The 18,606-nt window shown below is 39.1% G+C and overlaps 2 protein-coding genes across 3 annotated transcripts; one reads left to right on the top strand and one right to left on the bottom strand.

Annotated features, from left to right (window-relative positions):
• Positions 1-5,282: 5,282 nt before the first annotated feature.
• LOC130927004 (uncharacterized) lies at positions 5,283-12,817 on the bottom strand. Of its 2 annotated transcripts, none has more exons than XM_057852445.1 (5): positions 12,523-12,817; positions 7,943-8,108; positions 7,453-7,853; positions 6,740-6,905; positions 5,283-6,650 (listed from the first exon to the last, which is right to left on the bottom strand). In XM_057852445.1, exons 2-5 carry the CDS (start codon positions 8,106-8,108, stop codon positions 6,190-6,192), a joined length of 1,194 nt encoding a protein of 397 aa, XP_057708428.1. In that variant the 5' UTR covers positions 12,523-12,817; the 3' UTR covers positions 5,283-6,189. The 2 variants fall into 2 exon arrangements, with proteins under 2 accessions (XP_057708428.1, XP_057708436.1); XM_057852453.1 differs by lacking the exon at positions 12,523-12,817 and adding an exon at positions 11,373-12,508.
• Positions 12,818-13,148: 331 nt separating this feature from the next.
• Positions 13,149-16,365, top strand: LOC130927015 (uncharacterized). The gene is made up of 3 exons (XM_057852461.1): positions 13,149-13,819; positions 14,806-14,916; positions 15,689-16,365. The coding sequence occupies exons 1-3, from the start codon at positions 13,502-13,504 to the stop codon at positions 16,127-16,129; spliced, it is 870 nt and encodes a 289-aa protein (XP_057708444.1). The 5' UTR covers positions 13,149-13,501; the 3' UTR covers positions 16,130-16,365.
• Positions 16,366-18,606: the final 2,241 nt, after the last annotated feature.

Genomic DNA, 18,606 nt, shown 5'->3' with positions numbered 1-18,606 from the left:
CATTTCAGGTCAAGTGCTGACCAAAACTGTCCCGCCTGTCTATTTCTGGCTAGGAAGGTCACACATCCATCAAACTCACTATGGTTGAGTATGGTTGATTCAAATTCAAGACATCCTTTATAGTATATCAACTGCGTTGTTGTTGATAATATTACATCAAATATGATCTTAGTATTCTGAAACACAATTGATCATTTGTCCCTCACAATTGATCATTTGTCCCTCAAATCACCATATTTTGAACATTTTGAACTCTGTAGTACTGACTAGATACAGCAAGCCCAACGACACAAATATGGCTGCTGATTGACAATGCTGAAAATCTAGCTTTCATCACCGCTTACTCTGTGAACACCTTTGAGGTGAGGCCCTTAAAACCTATTAAGATGCATGGAAGGATTCCAATGTTTTTCAAACGCTCTAGAGAGTTGGAGGCAAATCTTACATCCTGTGTGTAAAAAAATATGGCGCACGCCATGGTTTTAAACTTTTTATGCAATAACCAGAGAACATACATGACAAAATTCAACACAACACAGCAAATTCACTCTTTCATAGTCAGTGTAAACCAGTTCCAAAGTGCAAACATGATATGAATTCTGTTGAAGGCCTTGCATCAATAGATCTCAATGGGAACAACCAAATAGTGTAAAGATTAAGCAATGTTTCCAAACACACATGTATACAAACAAACAAAAATAACAAGAGTAAATTACAATCAAATGAATAAATTAAATATAACATGTAAGTAATGTAAACAGTGCAAGCAAGTTTAACATATATGTATGGTATGAATATACTGTACATACAGGCTGGTTTAATTTTGACTATACAGTATAATATAAGAATTGTTGTTTCATGTATTTGATTTAGCCTTTCATGAAATATTGTATTATCAAATATATAATTCGAGGCACTGTTATTACTTTATTAATTCAGTGATTAAATATTGACATAGAAATGCAATGTAATCAACAAATGCAATGTCAACACCATAACCACGATTCAGATAGTCTAAGAGCTGAACTAATGTTTTGTTTGTCCTGGAGTCAGATTATTATGAAAATGTTTGATTGTGCAACGGTGGACCTAGTATGAGTAACTGTAGTGAGTTTGATGGATATGTGACCTTCCTAGCCAGAAATAGACAGGCGGGACAGTTTTGGTCAGCACTTGACCTGAAATGGGCCTCCCTCTTAAAACGGGTTCTGTTGCAGCCAGCAAGAAATGTTTTTCACTGTGCAACGGTGGACCTAGTATGAGTAACTGTAGTGAGTTTGATAGATGTGTGACCTTCCTAGCCAGAAATAGACAGGCGGGACAGTTTTGGTCAGCAATTGACCTGAAATGGACCTCCCTCTTAAAACGGGTTCTGTTGCAGCCAGCAGGGAGTACTTTTAACTGTGCAACGGTGGACCTAGTATGAGTAACTGTAGTGAGTTTGATGGATATGTGACCTTCCTAGCCAGAAATAGACAGGCGGGACAGTTTTGGTCAGCACTTGACCTGAAATGGGCCTCCCTCTTAAAACGGGTTCTGTTGCAGCCAGCAAGAAATGTTTTTCACTGTGCAACGGTGGACCTAGTATGAGTAACTGTAGTGAGTTTGATAGATGTGTGACCTTCCTAGCCAGAAATAGACAGGCGGGACAGTTTTGGTCAGCAATTGACCTGAAATGGACCTCCCTCTTAAAACGGGTTCTGTTGCAGCCAGCAGGGAGTACTTTTAACTGTGCAACGGTGGACCTAGTATGAGTAACTGTAGTGAGTTTGATGGATATGTGACCTTCCTAGCCAGAAATAGACAGGCGGGACAGTTTTGGTCAGCACTTGACCTGAAATGGGCCTCCCTCTTAAAACGGGTTTTGTTGCAGCCAGCAAGAAATGTTTTTCACTGTGCAACGGTGGACCTAGTATGAGTAACTGTAGTGAGTTTGATAGATGTGTGACCTTCCTAGCCAGAAATAGACAGGCGGGACAGTTTTGGTCAGCACTTGACCTGAAATGGGCCTCCCTCTTAAAACAGGTTCTGTTGCAGCCAGCAAGAAATGTTTTTCACTGTGCATTGGTGGACCTAGTATGAGTAACTGTAGTGAGTTTGATAGATGTGTGACCTTCCCAGCCAGAAATAGACAGGCGGGACAGTTTTGGTCAGCACTTGACCTGAAATGGGCCTCCCTCTTAAAACAGGTTCTGTTGCAGCCAGCAGGGAGTACTTTTAACTGTGAAATGGTAGACCAACTATGAGTAACCATTGTGATTTTCAAGGGCAACCAATAATTCTCAAACGATCCATCTTCTGTCTTGCCTTCTTCATGGTGCATTAAGGTTAATACTATTTTCATGTTTAAAAAAAAAAAAAAAGAAAATATTTTGACGGGAACATGTCATAATCTGCTAAATAATGGTTTTGAACAAATGTTTATATTTTTTATAATTCTAGTTTTAAACAAATGTATATGTATATTTTAAATGACATTTAAAATTATTATGATTATCTTACTTTTATCTGATTTGTTTTTTATTTTAGCTCTGTCTGTTTTTATTTTACTCTTTTATTCTTAGTCTTTTTATTTTTTACATGGTAATGTGCACTTTGAGATTTGTTTTTCAAATGCAAAATGCGTTATAAATAAAATGTATTATTATTATTATTATTAATCTTATTATTATTATTTTGGTAACAAATCGTGGACTGGGCCACATAACCATCTTCGAACAGAAATGTATTTGTCTACAGGTTTTCACGACCATATCCCAATGAGAATCGCTCAGGTATGAGATTTATTAGTTCAAGCAGAGCAAAATGTATTCATATGCTAAGTGTGGTGTGATGATGAACACAAAGCCCGCAGAAAACGCCTTCTGTTTCGTCTGATTAGAAATTGACCGTTTACTTGGGTGTAAAAGGGTCTATTAAAGCACATAACATTTAGCAATACATATTCACTGTAAAAGATAGTCGTTTACGTGTCCAACGATTGGTATGGAGAGGCTGTGTTATTTCGATCGGTAAGGAAAAACTTTTATTTCGCCTAAGTAAATTATTTTAACTTGTTTTAAGGTCATTTCTTTACAGGCTCGATGACAAAGCAAATAATGATAGCGAGCATTGAATGAATTTGGAGTATAATCGCTGTAGTGTATCGATGTGCGAGTGACGTGTGCGCGCTCCCGACAAGGGGGGATATTTCACGCAGGGCGGCTATTTTTCGGCACAACACCGGCCATCGGCATAGGATAAATTGGCTGCCAGCTAGTAGAGGGCGTCCGAAATTTCAGTATTTATTATTTTTATTTTTTTACTATTTTAATACTCAAAAGCGATACGATGGAGCAGAACCGTCTATCTTTCACTGACATATATGGCGGAAAACACTCAAGTGACTTGAAGTTCCGCTCTGAGACCGCCAATTTGGCCGAATTTCAAAATTGTTCGATATGCACGTGTGATACATCACTGGAAAGCTTGAAATCTCAATTTTCTGGGGGAAGAAAATTTTTGAAATGGAGGGCATTAAAAAACAACTATCAGGAGTCGAGAGCAAAATTAAAGACGCCATGATTTTAACGAGATATTATTGCGTACTTACCTTGTTTCGATCCAAAAACTCCATGTAGCATGTATCATCGAGTGTCAAGACACAGATGTGAAAGGCCACAGCCGGATTTTTGGGGGATTTAATGGGTGAAAAATGTTAATATAACAAGGGTTGTGATGCAGAAATCGCAGACATCAAGATAGAGATGTTCTTTTCAATACATTTACCCTTTTTACCCGTTTTTTTTTCTTCAATTTTTCTTTGTTTGGATCTATTATTTATCATCAATCATATTGGGAAAAATGTGTAACGAAAAAATACAATTAATCAATAGTTATGAGGTTGATAGCCGTTACTTTTTTTAGAGATGCCATTTTTTCCCCATTGAGACGCAATTTGGTTAAGTTTAAAATTTGCGAGTGAATAATTTTTTTTAATCTTTTTTTTTTTTTTTTTTTTTTTAACGAAATATCAGACATCAATTCATGATTCTAAGCTAAAAATGACATTTTGATAAATAAATATAATGACTTACCTTCTTTTTATGGACGAGTTAAAACAAAAGCGGTTGCGCGACATCTGAAAACGGGGGTTTCCAGGGTAAAAGGGACAAATTAAAAATAGTTCGGGGGCTTAATGCGCCATGAATCTGCTATGGCAGCATATAGACATATATTGTTCTATCAAACACAACATTTAATTTGGCTTAAAATACAGCAATTTATTTTAAAGAGGAGTGCAAGAGCAGAAACTGCTTTCTCAGTCTTGTCTGTGTTTTCCGCCATATATATTTGTTTTAATCAGTTTTTCTTCAAGTGCTTTTATAGCATTGAATACCAAAGAAATTGTAACACATCCTCACTCATACTATTTCAAATGTTCAAGATTTTGATCTTTCAAATAAAAAGATATTTTTTTTACCAATTTAAAATTTTGTTCATCACTGCAAAATGCAGTTCACAGAATTAGCCAGAACAATTATTTCTCAGAGCGTCTTACCTCACATAATCTTATGTCGTTTATTTTTTTTTTTTATATATACTATGTAATTGTATGAATATAATTTATTCATGTATTCATACCTGTCAAGTTGTACGGTTTCAGCGTAATTTGTACAAGTGTAAATGTGTACTCCATGCGTTCAAAATCTGTAGGTTTTTCATATATTACGTTTATTTTTTTCTCCGGATTTTGTCACCGTCTCAGCATTGAGACAATGTGCGTTACTACGTTGGTTGAATGACGCGGGAAAAGTCAGTGACACGGAGAAAGAAGAGCGGGAGTGGGAAGGAGGGAAGAGTGTTTTGACGCTGTTGCAAACGCGATGCTAAGCTAGGTGGCTCCAATATTTCCTGACTGTAGCCGACAGCCTACAATCTACGCCCACTTGATGCTACACTAGATATCATATGCATATAGAACTAGATGCGAAATGACAGACTCAGCGGTGCTAGTAAACCGCCATATTAAAGCAGTAGACTTCTCAGAAAGGCTCTGTTGTAGTGAACCTTCCTAGCGAACCTAAGTAACTTTTTATCTAAAATACTCCTAAATCGGCAAAATCTTGACTTCAATCTATCTTTAAATGATGAAACGGTTTTAAAACTTTCACATGTCGAATGTAGACAGAAGGGAACTAATGACAAAACGGGAGCAATTTAAAAAACTTTAACGGTTGATTCACAACATTAAATTACTTCCAAACACAGCAAAGGTTACTATGTTTTTTTTTTGGGAAAAAAATGGAAGAAGAAAAAACATGAAAGGTAACACCAGTGACTTTGCCCAGTAACTAATTAGTCTTACATTCAGTTAACTGAGTTATTAACTCAATTACTTTTTGGGAGAAGTAATTTGTAACTGTAATTAATTATTTTTTTAAAAGGAAGATTAACAACACTGGTCATAAAGATGCAGTCTGCAGAATAAAAAGTGAACAAAGCGGCAATTTTATTCTGCCAATTTGTTGCCGAACACAATTTTCCTGGAACTATTGCTGATCACTTCTTAAAATTAGCTAAATAAATGTTCCCTGACTCAAAGATTGCATCGGTAAATTAATTTTATCAATTGACCTTTTTAATTTATAATTGGACACATTAACGAACTACCTTCAAGTCAAACTGAATTGTGAGCTTAGGTGCCATGAAGTGCAGCCATCAAAAGACATGCTGGAAATTGCCAAAAGTGCTGCATACAATTATAACAAAAGTCACTGTTAAATTTTATTGATCATGATGTAGCTGAAGATATTGTTCTTTGATTGCACCAGGTTATATGTGACAATCATACCAATAAAGTCATATTATTTTAAAAATTTAGTTTTATTTTTGTTTCATATTGCTCGCTATATAAAACGTTGTAAGATTAGTCATCGATTTATAAGGGCATATGTCACTATTTTTGAGATTGCCAACGGCCTTGGGTTGACAGATATGCAACATATTGTCTTTCAAGGCTGAAGCTTTTTTGCCTCCCTCAAAAATTTAAGTATTACCATTTAGTCCAAAATAATTGCGAAAAGTCTTTCTTCGAGTATAGTAGTGTAACAAGCTGATGTACTCACACTCCAATTTGTGCTGAGGTCCCCAGGTTTTATTTTGTACACTGACAGAGAGAGCCATGCCTCGACTTTGGTACAAGAGAAATCATATTGCCATGGTCCATTCAGACACAACTGAAATGATCCTTGGCATTAATAACCTTTCATTTTTTTTTACATGTTTTCTTTGGATGTGTAGTGGAATGTTCTTCTTGTAGCACACAAGACTGCAGTGGGGACATTTGGCTTTCTTAATTTTCAGCAGCGTATGCTTATCCTTCAGCGCAGCTGGGTCAACAGTTGAAATGGCACTGTATGTACCGTGGTCATCTGTGGGGGAAGGGCTGATGACTTGCAGAGGTGATACAGTCTTCTGGGGTGAGGATGTAATTGGAACTGTGGTAGATATGGTCTCAGGAACCAAAGCAGATGTCATCAGAAATGTTTTTTGACAAGCCATTAGGTGTTTAGCCATGTCACTTCTTTTTAGTATGGTTTTCTGACAGAAGGGGCAATGGAAATGTCCCGAATTTCTGCATTCCAGGTGGCATCTGCATATCTTTTTATCTGCAAATCAATCAAACGTGGAAAATGGTTGTGTAGTTAGGCTGGGCAGCACGCACACCAGCAGGCTTAACAAAAACATTGACACTCACCCTCAAACGATATGGAATTTTTGTTGTGTACATCCAGGTGTTTCTTCAGCTTGCAAAGTTTAGTTGCCTTGTATGTAGGACACAGGGGGCAGTGGTAGAGTGAACAGCAGCGATTACATCTGTTGGTTGGTATTTGTTCGCCACTCGTAAGAATTGAATGATGCATCTGCATTAGGCAAAAAAGTGAAAATTTCCAAATGACACAGGTTTAAACATAGGTACGAGTGAATATTTAACTAAAAACTGTCAACCATAGCAGCTTTTCTCACTGTGTGCCATTCCCCTTCTCATTTACTCAGTCAATTAGCTTGAATTCAACTCATTCTTGGGCCAACATTTGTTAGGACGACCGTTCAATGTTAAAAAAATGTATGACGCATAAGCTGCGTTCACCAGTTTGCTGCCTAAGTTATCTGTACGTAATAAACATTATAGCAAAGGCAGACATTATTTTAATAACATAAAGATAAACGATAATAAATGTGTGTAACCGATCTGCATGAAACCACAACGCGATCTGCTGCCTTCTCCAGGTCAGGACACGAACCTGCGCCACAAGTCTAGTAATTGCAACGCACGCAACGGGCCTGCGTGCACGCATTACACTCTCGACTTTGGTACAAGAGAAATCATATTGCCATGGTGCATTCAGACACAACTGAATGTTCCTTGGCAGTAATATCCTTTTTTTTTTTTTTTTTTTTTTTTTTTACATGTTTTCTTTGGATGCGTTGTGGAATGTTCTTCTTGTCGCACACAAGTCTGCAGTTGGGACATATGACTTTCTTAATTTTCGGCAATGTATGCTGCTCCTTCAGTGCAGCTGGGATGACAGTTGACATGGCAATGTATTCGTGGTCATTAATGGGGGGAGGGCTGATGACTTGCAGGGCTGATACAGTCTTCTGGGGTGAGAATGTCATTGGAACTGGGGTAGATACGAGATTACTTATTGAGGTCTCAGGAGCCAAGGTAGATGTAATCAGAAATGTTTTTTGACAAGCCTCTAAGTGTTTAGCCATGTCACTTCTTTTCAGTATGGTTTTCGGACACCAAGGGCAATGGAAATGTCCTGAGTTTCTGCATTCCAGGTGGCATCTGCATATCTTTTTATCTGCGAATCAATCAAACGTGGAAAATGGTTGTGTAGTTAGGCTGGGCAGCACGCACGCCAGCAGGCTTAACAAAAACATTGACACTCACCCTCAAACGATATGGAATTTTTGTTGTGTACATCCAGGTGTTTCTTCAGCCTGTACAGTTTAGTTGCCTTGTATGAAGGACACAGGGGGCAGTGGTAGAGTGAACAGCAGCTTTTACACCGGTCAGTTGGTATTTGTTCACCACTTGTAAGAATTGAATGATGCATCTGCGTAAGGCAAAAAAGTTCAAAATTTCCAAATGACAGGTTTAAACACTACTCTACGCTACTAGTGAATATTTTTCTAAAAACTGTCAACAATAGAAGCTATTTTCACTGTGTGTCATTCCCCCCTCTCATTTACTCAAAGTCAAGCTTATTCTCTGGCCAACATTTGTTAGGACGACCGTTCAATGTTAACAAAATGTATAAAGCATAAGCAGCTTTCACCAGTTCACTGCCCAAGTTATCCGTACGTAATAAACATTACAGCAAAAGGCAGACATTATTTCAATTACATAAAATAAACAATAATAAATGTGTGTAACCGATCTGCATGTAACCACAATGCGATCTGCCCCCCCTCGTCCAGGACAGGACTTGAACCTGCACCGCAAGGCGCATTCAGCGAGGCAGGAGAGCAGGCGGCGCTAACTGCTGAGCTTAAAGCCCAGACTAGTAATTGCAATGTACGCAACGAGCCTGCGTGCACCCGTTACACTCCTCCCCCAAACACTTCACTTTCGATCCGGTGTTGTGCCGAAAAATGTCCCCCCTGACGGAAACGCTAATTTATAACGCTTTATTGAGGTGAAAACATGAAATGTTTTCATGGACGCATTACAGTAATGGATTTATGACTGTAAAATCAGTTTTAAATAAATTAATTACACAAAATACTAGTACTGTATTTTAGTAACAAATCGTGGACTGGGCCACATAACCATCTTTGAACAGAAATGTATTAGTCTACAGGTTTTCACGACCATATCCCAATGACAATTACAAAGGTATGACATTTATTAGTTCAAGCAGAGTAAAATAATACATATTCACGGGACAAGAAAATCGTTTCCATGTCCATCGATTGGTAAGAAAAAGCTGTTTGTACGAGTGACGTGAGGGCGCTCAATAATAAAATAAATAAGCAAATAAATAAAATAAACGCTCAATAAAGCGTTATAAATAAGCGTTCCCGTCAGGCATAACACTGGGCCATAGTACCAATTAGAGCTGAAACGAATACTCAAGCAACTCGAGTTTAAAAACCGATCCGAGTAATGTTTTTTGCCTCAAGGAACTACACTAAGACCGTACTGATAAATTTATTTTTTAAAACCCTGCAAACTACCTGTGCATTTGCAGCTAGAGGTGATAAGAGATACGCGTCATGTGTAGTGACAGGATCTGTCGTTCACTTGAGGAAACGAATCCATTTCAGTTCGTTTAGTAAAAAGACTCGTTCAAACAAATCGTTCAACGAATCGTTCGCCCTCCTCATCTCCCTCCCTGCCCAAATGAATCGTTCGGTTAGTGAACGGTAAGTGACGTTGCCAAACGAATCACCAAAGACCGCTTCGCAGTATAACTGAACGGGAAGTGACATTGCTTGGTCCCTCCCTCTCTTGCACACAGGCTCCTCATTGACCGCTCGTTGTAGTTTCAGAAATGAGTGACAGGCGATATCATTCTACTTTCACAGCCTCGTCTCCCTCCCGCTGCTGCAAAAGCGAGGGAGAACTTCCGCGTCGTCTGTCCTATTTCTATGGGATCAAAGTCATGGCTCGTGCTTGCATTTCGATTTAGGACCCAGTTAAACATTTTCCTTTTGTGGGGGGAGTGGGTGTTTGGGGTCGGGGGCGCTCGCACTTTCTTTAGCATGATCTTGATCACATATACAATGCTGCTACCAGCCAACGCGGCATGCTTGCTGTCACGAAAATAAAAATAAATCAAAAGTTTAATTTCTAAATATGGAACGACCAACACATCATATTTACCTCTCGCTATGTTGTATTTTTGTTTTTATGCTCATCACTATTATTTTTGCTCACTATTGTTAAAACTAAAGTGTAAATAGCTAGTTGTCAAATGTGCTGCTCTGAAATGAAAACAATACTACATTTTGACAGTTTAATTGCAAATCAGTATTAAGGTGATCATATCAATTTTTTGCACTGGTATTAACAAATAAAATAATCCGGTCAGCTCCCCTGTCGTCCCCTCATCTCAGATCGTCAAATGCTGACGAGAAATAATTGCTTGCTCTTTACGATGTCGCCTTTCTACTCTCATTAGTCTTTAAGAAAAATGTAGACATATTGCGACATCTCCCGTGTCCGCGAGCGTTGTTTTAGGCGCTTGAATAGCACATGATGGACAGATGGACATAATTTGTCAAACCAACCAACACCCACCATGCTCTGACACGAAAAAGATAAAACACTCGGAAAAAATTGACATGTATATACAGTTTATTGGCAAATCAGTATTATGGTGATCATACTAAATATTCTTTTTTTCTGTGCATATATGAGGTAAATATCGCTGCCATGAAGCCTCCATATAGTGACAGTTCTCTGTCCCCTTCACTGCCGTCACGCGACCGCAGCTCAGCTTTTGCTTGCCTCGTAGCTACCCGTGTTTTAAACTACTGTAAATTTGATAGTATGTCGTCATAGGTAGTTCCGAGTCTGTTGAGAAAAGTAGTACACTAAACCATACTCGCTAGGTTTGTGTGGTGTTTTTGTCTGTTTGAGCAGCATACGATAGGCTCCACATTAACGAATATGTGACAAAGTCATTTCCTCTCATTTTTTGACTTGTTCACCGCATTACTGGAAAGTCAAGTTAGCAGCAAGCTAGGTCAGGAACCGCAGGACCGAGTCACTGAACGGGAAGTGACATAACTCAGTCTTGCCCCCCCTGCCTGCACGCTGGCTGCTTATAGACCCTACTCACGTGACGTCACAGCCACGCCCCCGCGCCATGATGTCCGCATACTCGCCATAGAAATGCATTAGCGCTTCGTAAATTCTTCCTATTATTGCACGTTTTACTGCTCGTCAACATTTATACTCAAAATGGTGAAGTCGTGTGTGGCGGTCGGTTGCAAAAACAGAGAAGATAGACGGAGAGACTTGAATTTTTACCGTATTCCGAGAGACACGAAGAGGAGGCCGCGATTGACTGCTGCAATTCGACGAGACAACTGGGCTCCAAACGACTACCACAGATTATGTAGTAGTCATTTTATATCTGGTAAGATGCATTTAATATATATTTAGAGGGTTTCGGGCTGACAACCACAATTAAGATCATTGCTAGGCTAATCGCCGACAACATACACGTATGTATGTAGTTAGTGCTATCGCTAAACCATATAAAGATTAAAAGCCCTAGCTCCATTGACAAATGACATGAAATACATTAGACTTGACAGTGGATGTTAGCAAGAACAAAAGATTTTCAATTGAAAATTTCGTAACTCACCTTCCGAGCACAAGATTCCTGCCGAATTTTCGTGTACGAGGACGTGTTTCACCTAACCAGCAACGTAGCATTTATAAGCCTCCAAGCTCTTAAAGTTTTTCAAACTTTCGTGAGAATAGGCTGATTTTGTGTGGGTATCAGATGTCAGGCGAAGCCAGCGGGTCGAAAAACATCAATTTAGGCATCAAATACGGATCTGGCGAATGGATAAACTGAAGCTTTTCCACGTAACGCCTTTTATGCAACGGATCCAATGAGTTTACAGCGTCAGATAACACCGGGGCTTCCATGAATTGCTCTATAACTTGCTCGACTAATAGAAAACAATGAGAATAGGTCTGAAAAAGAGGTACAATATGGCGGCCGGAAACAGCGACACGCCCATTTTGTGACGTAGGTGAGTAGGGTCTATTGGTCACACTTGGAAGTGAGTGACAGACGCCCTGATTCTGTTTCTGCTCCCTCCCCTGCCTGCGATGACGCTGGCGTCTGATTGGTCGTGTGCGATGTCAGAAGACGCTGCCGCTTGCTCAACGCCCTCCCACGTAGCTAACGCAGCCCCAACTTCATAGAACGAATCATTGCAGATGGTGATTAGTTCAGTCTCGTTCACCCAAACAATTCGTTCAAAAAGAACGAATCGTTCGCGACCGATACAACACTAGTCACGTGACCAACAGAAACGTCGATAAGAATAGCATTTCGTTAGCATTTAAGACAGCACTTTCGAATGGCTTTGCTCATTGAGTGGGCACAAAAAGTAAAATATCCAACAACAAAACAACAGTGATATCACTCAATGACACTCCAAATTTAACTTAACTATGTCAGTACACTTTAATGATTAACTAACTTCTCAAATGAATTCAAGTTTTGCCCACAGACATCTGCAACATGTGACCTTTTGAACAACTAGTGGTGGTCACGCTCCCATAAGCCATTGCAGCAAACGCACCTGCAGTTAGTTACACGACTCTTCCGAAAGAGTGTATATTTTCAATTTAACAGGATTTTATGTTACATTTGTTCGGCTCTTTCAGTTTACAGAATAACCACTTCCGGTTTATTCGCGGGTGTTGTGGTTTAGTTCATTTAAGTAATATATGCTTCATTAGTACGCTGTTTAAAAAGTATTTTTTAAGTCCCTTACTGTATTCTTCGTGCGCTGAAATGACGTGACTTGTTTTCGTAACAACAACGGTGCTTTGGACAGGAAGTACAGCGGCCTGACATCTGCGGAAGGGGCAGTGCTGCGGTCTGCAGTCAACACCCCCCTCTCACATTGTACGAGGTTTAAATAATCCGCTTGTGAGAGTATTCCAGTTTTGAATCCCCTAACAAGACCCCATTATAAACATTGAAATAAAGGTCCGAGAAAGAAAGCCTGCCTGGCGAGCAGGTGTAGGTTCACTATCCTCTTCCCCTCACTGACTATACACTCGACTAGCTGGGCCTGCGCTTGACAGTGACGTTCCTTATTCTCGCTATATGATTGGCCGAAGAGTGAAATGCTCTCCCGTGAAAAGCCTGTTTAAAAATGTTCCCGTTGTTACTTCTTGAGTCATGGTAATGCGTTCACTTTTTTGTTTTTCTTTTTTTTATTGACAAACAACAACAAACATTACACCATAAGTGGCATGGTACAATTTTAAACAACTTTAAAAGTAACAGACAAGCTTAGAGCATAATCATATACGTAATATCAAAAATTACAATCACATAAAAAAATAAAAATAAAAAAAGGAGGAAGGAATTAGGCTCGAGCGTTTACGTCACAGAATGGGGGACCACGTAAGATTTGACAACAACGCAGCCATATGGAAGCAGGTCTAGCTTGCGGGACATTAAACTTTAACTTGCCAGTTCGATAAAGATTAAAGAGACAAACCCGTTACAAAGGCGAAGAACAGATATGTGATCAAACTTAAGGATGTGAACAATGTTGGCCCTTACGAGCAAGCCGAAGACAAATTAAGTAAAGATGTCGACGGGCTCCCACAATACATAGTTCCCACACTCCCATAATACTTTGCGCGGTTTTGCGACGTCCGCCATCTTGGTTGGCATTCGAACGGAAATCGATATTTTGAAAAACTACTGTGACTAAAACGTGCAATTAAGGTGTAAACATGGCTTTATCGAAGCAGAAAATACGATATATTGACACATTGGATACTGAATCACGTAACAGATACGAACAGAAGATTGAATTGATCGGCGTTGATCCATACGAGGTGAAAAAAGACAGTTTGACAACCGACCTGGATTCGCTCCCGGCGATTTCGAACTATGACATTGTCAACTACCTCATCCACACAAAGAGTGCCTATACAATGCAGGATTTGAACTCCCTAAAAGCAGTGGATGCTCTAAATCAGTGTAGAAGCGGCTGGGTCAAGGATGTTATGACTATGAAGTGCAACGACAAAGTGTTGATAACTGGCAGGGTATGTGGCAATGAGAAGATATTTCTTTGTACAATGTATATTTTTTTTAAAAATGTCTCCTTCCATGATTTCAGATGAAATGAATATATACAGATATTGTGTCTATGTTTTATCATATAATTACCTTAAGTTAAACATCATTTCGTTGCTGCAAAGATATATAGATAGACTTGATGACAAAATAAATAGGATGTAGTAGATGATACAACACATGCCCCCGCTGCAACAGGGAAATTACCTTCAATTTTTACATCGGATGAAAAAGTTCCCAAACATGCTAATAAATGGAATTAGTAGAAAGCATAGAATAGACCGTTTCTCATTGAATATAAACTTTTTTCACATTATAGACTGCCATTTAGTTAAAGTTTAAGCTTGACTACATTTATCTTACACTTGTTAACAGAAACGATAATGAATAATCAAGGTTTAAATATCCCAGGATATGCATGATTAAGTCATTGAAAATAGGTCGTGATGGAAATTGCTTTCCTTGCTGACTCATACCACCATAGTAGACAAACGTGTGCCCATTTCCCAAAAAGGGCAGGTATGTGGAAATGCCCTGTCCGACCTGGGTTATTGCATACACAGACAAGTGAAAAGTTCTTGCCAACTTGTCCGGGGACAGGTGAAATGCCACAAATTTTGCTCTTGAAGTTACATCTGGACAAGTAAAATTTTGTGCTGGACAAGTATCTTTTAGCTCATAACTTGTCCGTGGGCAAGTACAAAAATTTTATATTTCCACACCCCTGGAGGGTGTCTGTATGTGTAGTCTCACCTCTTCGCTTCATTCATGTGACTGAGCAGTGGTGAGGGCAGTTTCTTGCCGATGGAAATGTTTACCCATATCGTTTCCACATAAACATTTGACTCTTAAATGGCTGAATATGCAAATCATGAAATGGTAAAATTATCACACTGTAAAATGTTTTTCAAAACTGATACATGTACAATAATTTTTGTTCTTTGTATGCTTTCAGGTGCGCCATTCCCAGAGAATGAATGATACACCACTGAGACCATGGGTTATTTCTTCCTTAGAAGGATCGGTTGAATGTGCACACTGTGATTGTATGGCTGGACTTGGAGAGGTAAACATTTTCTTAATACTCTAGATGCTTGATGCAAAATTTTCCAAAACCTGATAATTGTTATTCGTTAAAACTAGAGCCTTCACTAGATGTGATCATATCTCCCAACATCTCTTTTACACAAAACAAATCAATGTCAAAGGAATGCAAAATAAGAGACTCATTGTTAGCGCCAAGTCTGCCCATGATGTTTCAAAGAAACTTGTTCACAATCTTCAAACCGCCTTAACTTTTATGAAACCTATAGTAGCCATAATAAAGTATGACATGCTGTAGTATAAAATCAAATTTGTCCAGTAGTTCATGAGATAAAGAGGAGAGGATATGGATTTGATCAATGTACCATTTTCATTTCATATGCACATCTCTGCTTAACACTCAGCCTACATGTGAAGTTTAAATAAAATTTATCCAGTCGTAAAGAAGAAATAGAGCGGAATTTTATTTACATAGATAAAAAGATATTTGTAATTATTCGTATGACTGGCATATGAAATTTAAGCGCATGTTTTAGATTGATTGAATGGGGTTTTATGCCGCATTCAACTGCTATTGTCATATCACCTGACAGGTGTTACTTTATATATGCATTTTGTAATGTGTTACATCATAAGGTAGCTAAAAAGATATTGTCAGACCTGTCTTAAGCAGCCACCCAAGGGAACCAAAGATAGTGGCTGCATAACAGGGTGACCACTTAAGACAAGTTTGACTACATTTGTAAAAAAAAAAAAAAAAAAAAGTCATTCATAAGTTAATTCGATATTTGCAGGTTTGCTGTCATGTTGGGTCATTGTTGTTCTGGGTGGATGAGAACTACCGTGCCAACAAAGCTCTAACAGTGACCCAGAAGAAAGCTTACTGGCCAGTACCATCCTATGTTGACAAGGTGGCATATTCAGAGATTCAGGACATCGACTTTACATCAACAGAGGTTAGGAAACGCGAGTTTGAATGTACCCTGATTGGAGCTCAAACACCAAAGCGAATGCCCCTGAAGATGCCGCTAGTCCCAGAGCCCACAGAGGAAGAGATGTCTTGTTTTGCCAAGAAACTATCGAATACAGGAGTTAAGCCTGCAGTGCTGGCGGTTATTTCAGATCACCAGGAAATCTACATTCCAGAGATTCTGAAAGAAGAAAAACTTCCCGTGAACTTTTCTAGTTTAAAGAGTGATAAATATATGAATATGAACAGAAGTGAATTGGTCTAGGTGTGTGGGAACATGAAATTCAATGTAACTGAAGAACAATGTAAAAATGCAGAATAAACATGAAGTAGAACCATGAGGAGAAAATAATTATATGCAATGAACTAATACTTAAACTTAGTCTCTGACTAAGGTAATTTCATGGACGATGTTACGTTAATATAAATGTTTTTAAATAGGCTTTAATATAACGGTCATACATACATGTACATCGTTGCATCACAACTCAGAAATTGTACACAGACGCACAGGTGCCTGATAAGTGACCCCCATTCACCATATAGCCTATATAAAAGAGAAGGTGTGCTATATAGGCTTCTCTACACCTTCTCTTTTATATAAAAGAGAAGGTGTGCAAAAGAGAAGGTGTGCTGTATAGGCTTCTCTATAAAAGAGAAGGTGTGCTATATAGGCTTCTCTACACCTTCTCTTTTATATAAAAGAGAAGGTGTGCAAAAGAGAAGGTGTGCTATATAGGCTTCTCTACACCTTCTCTTTTATATAAAAGAGAAGGTGTGCTATATAGGCTATATGGTGAATGGGGGTCACTTATCAGGCACCTGTGCACAGACGAGTGTGTAGAGGCGGGCGAGAAAGCCAAATCATTCGAAACGAGTGCAATAGTCCAAGCATGAAAGGTCAAATCATGAATAAATTTCGCACACAAATAAAAAAAAACTTCAATGTAATATTTACCGGTAACAAAATGATCTGAACATATGCGAGAGTACTGTGATGGGACATCCTTTCTACCGACATTCGCCAACCACTTTCGACGACGGTCTTCGCTTATTTTCCGAGTGTCTTTTCCTTCGTGGACGATTACTTTTGGAAATCGAAAGAAACTACGCTTGACTGAGTCATCGTGTCTATTTTTACAACCATTGGCCCAACATGAAAGCACCATGACGACTATAAATAGATTCTCATTCAAATTATCCACTGTACCGTGACAAGGTGTCGTTGCCATCCAAGATGGCGGACACAATTATAAGTGCCCGGATGCTGATGTCACACGAGAACTATGTATTACGTGAAATGGACATTCTGCTGTATTTATTGTTTGGTGTATGTTACTAAACTCATCAGCGATTCCGAAATGACAAATCGCTATAAAGCTACGAACAGTTTTGCTGCGGATGGGTGCAGGACCTGCACATTATGACCATATCAAACGGCAACTCCACCGTTCTTGCAAAGGTAGGCTATGTGTGTTTACTATTTTCATTGCCATGAACATCTGAATTTGTGCTGTGCTGAGCTGTGATTGTTAAGTGACAAATCAATGCTGTGTTGTAGAAAACAGATTTACCTTGCTCAATCTTTCTCAGTTGGCCCACTGCAAGCAATTTATATGTATTCAAAAAGTAAAACGTATTGCACAACATTGGGTTACTCCATTGTTATCTTGATTTGACCCTCTAGTAACCCTGAATGTTAAATTTCCTCTTTGTTTCTGCTCAGGTGTTGCACTCACAGCGTCAGACTCGGCCACCATTAACTCCATGGGTTATCCTGGCACCAGAGGGGCAAGTCTTGTCAGCACACTGCACATGCATGGCAAGTGTGGCTGAGTCCTGCACGCATGAGCATGGTGAGATGGTTGCATGCGACAACACCAGCTGCTCTGTCCAGTGGTTCCACTTCCAGTGTGTAGGCATTGTTGACACACCTCCAGCTGATTCAGTATGGTTTTGGCCATCATGAGAAAAATGACTGACATTATGCTTTCTGTATGCAACATGCTAATGTATTTACAAATGCAAACTGTGGTTGTATAGCATATGTTCCAATATGCCACCATTTTTACATTTTTAGCATTGTTTGTGCCCCCATGTACTTGCGTACGTTGTCTGATCTTATACATTGCACTGTAAACAACTACATAAACATGCCCTGACATTGCACATTGTTAACATTTAGCACAACAGTGTGTTTATGTGCATCTTATCCTCTTTACTCTTTTGCACTGTTTTTAATTATTCTTCACATATTACCAATGTATGTCACTCATATTAACAGTTGGGGATGACTTTGGTGTACAGTACACAAAATATATTGCATGACAAGGTGGCTGGTCCATGCCTGCGTGCATTGCAGTAGGAGAGGGTGGCCAGGCCTGTCTGCGTCTTAGATGCCTCTGAAATCTTGCCTTATCTGTCACTTGCACTTCACCATGGCCAAACCGCAGTGACGGTTTCCAATCTGGGTGGTTCTATAGCATTTCATAAAATGGCTTACCTGTAAACAATATAAGAACAAGCAACACAAAGAAAACATAAGTCTGTGACCACAGATGTACAAATTCTTTGTTGCAGAAAATGTAGCCAGTGTACAAATTCTTTGCCATAGTCTCACGCCAACATATTACAGCTCTTTCATTTAGAAACGACAGGAATTATGTCTTATGAAGCATTACTGAAGACAATGCACATGTATGCAAGCTAGTTGTTTGGCTGTAGTTATAGTTGACAACAGGC

Source organism: Corythoichthys intestinalis, chromosome 1, assembly GCF_030265065.1.
Source record: "Corythoichthys intestinalis isolate RoL2023-P3 chromosome 1, ASM3026506v1, whole genome shotgun sequence".
NCBI lineage: Eukaryota > Metazoa > Chordata > Actinopteri > Syngnathiformes > Syngnathidae > Corythoichthys > Corythoichthys intestinalis.
Note: the sequence above shows the minus strand (reverse complement) of the source record. Positions and strands in the feature narration are given on the sequence as shown.

Excerpts from the sequence above, each read along its gene's own strand:
- LOC130927004 (XM_057852445.1), bottom strand. The coding sequence starts at position 8,108 with ATGCATCATTCAATTCTTACAAGTGGTGAACAAATACCAACTGACCGG. Across the intron at positions 7,854-7,942 it reads AAATTCCATATCGTTTGAGG|ATAAAAAGATATGCAGATGC; the intron begins GTGAGTGTCAAT and ends ATTGATTCGCAG. Across the intron at positions 6,906-7,452 it reads AACGCATCCAAAGAAAACAT|ATGCATCATTCAATTCTTAC; the intron begins GTAAAAAAAAAA and ends TGCCTAATGCAG.
- LOC130927015 (XM_057852461.1), top strand. The coding sequence starts at position 13,502 with ATGGCTTTATCGAAGCAGAAAATACGATATATTGACACATTGGATACT. Across the intron at positions 13,820-14,805 it reads AAGTGTTGATAACTGGCAGG|GTGCGCCATTCCCAGAGAAT; the intron begins GTATGTGGCAAT and ends GTATGCTTTCAG. Across the intron at positions 14,917-15,688 it reads GTATGGCTGGACTTGGAGAG|GTTTGCTGTCATGTTGGGTC; the intron begins GTAAACATTTTC and ends CGATATTTGCAG.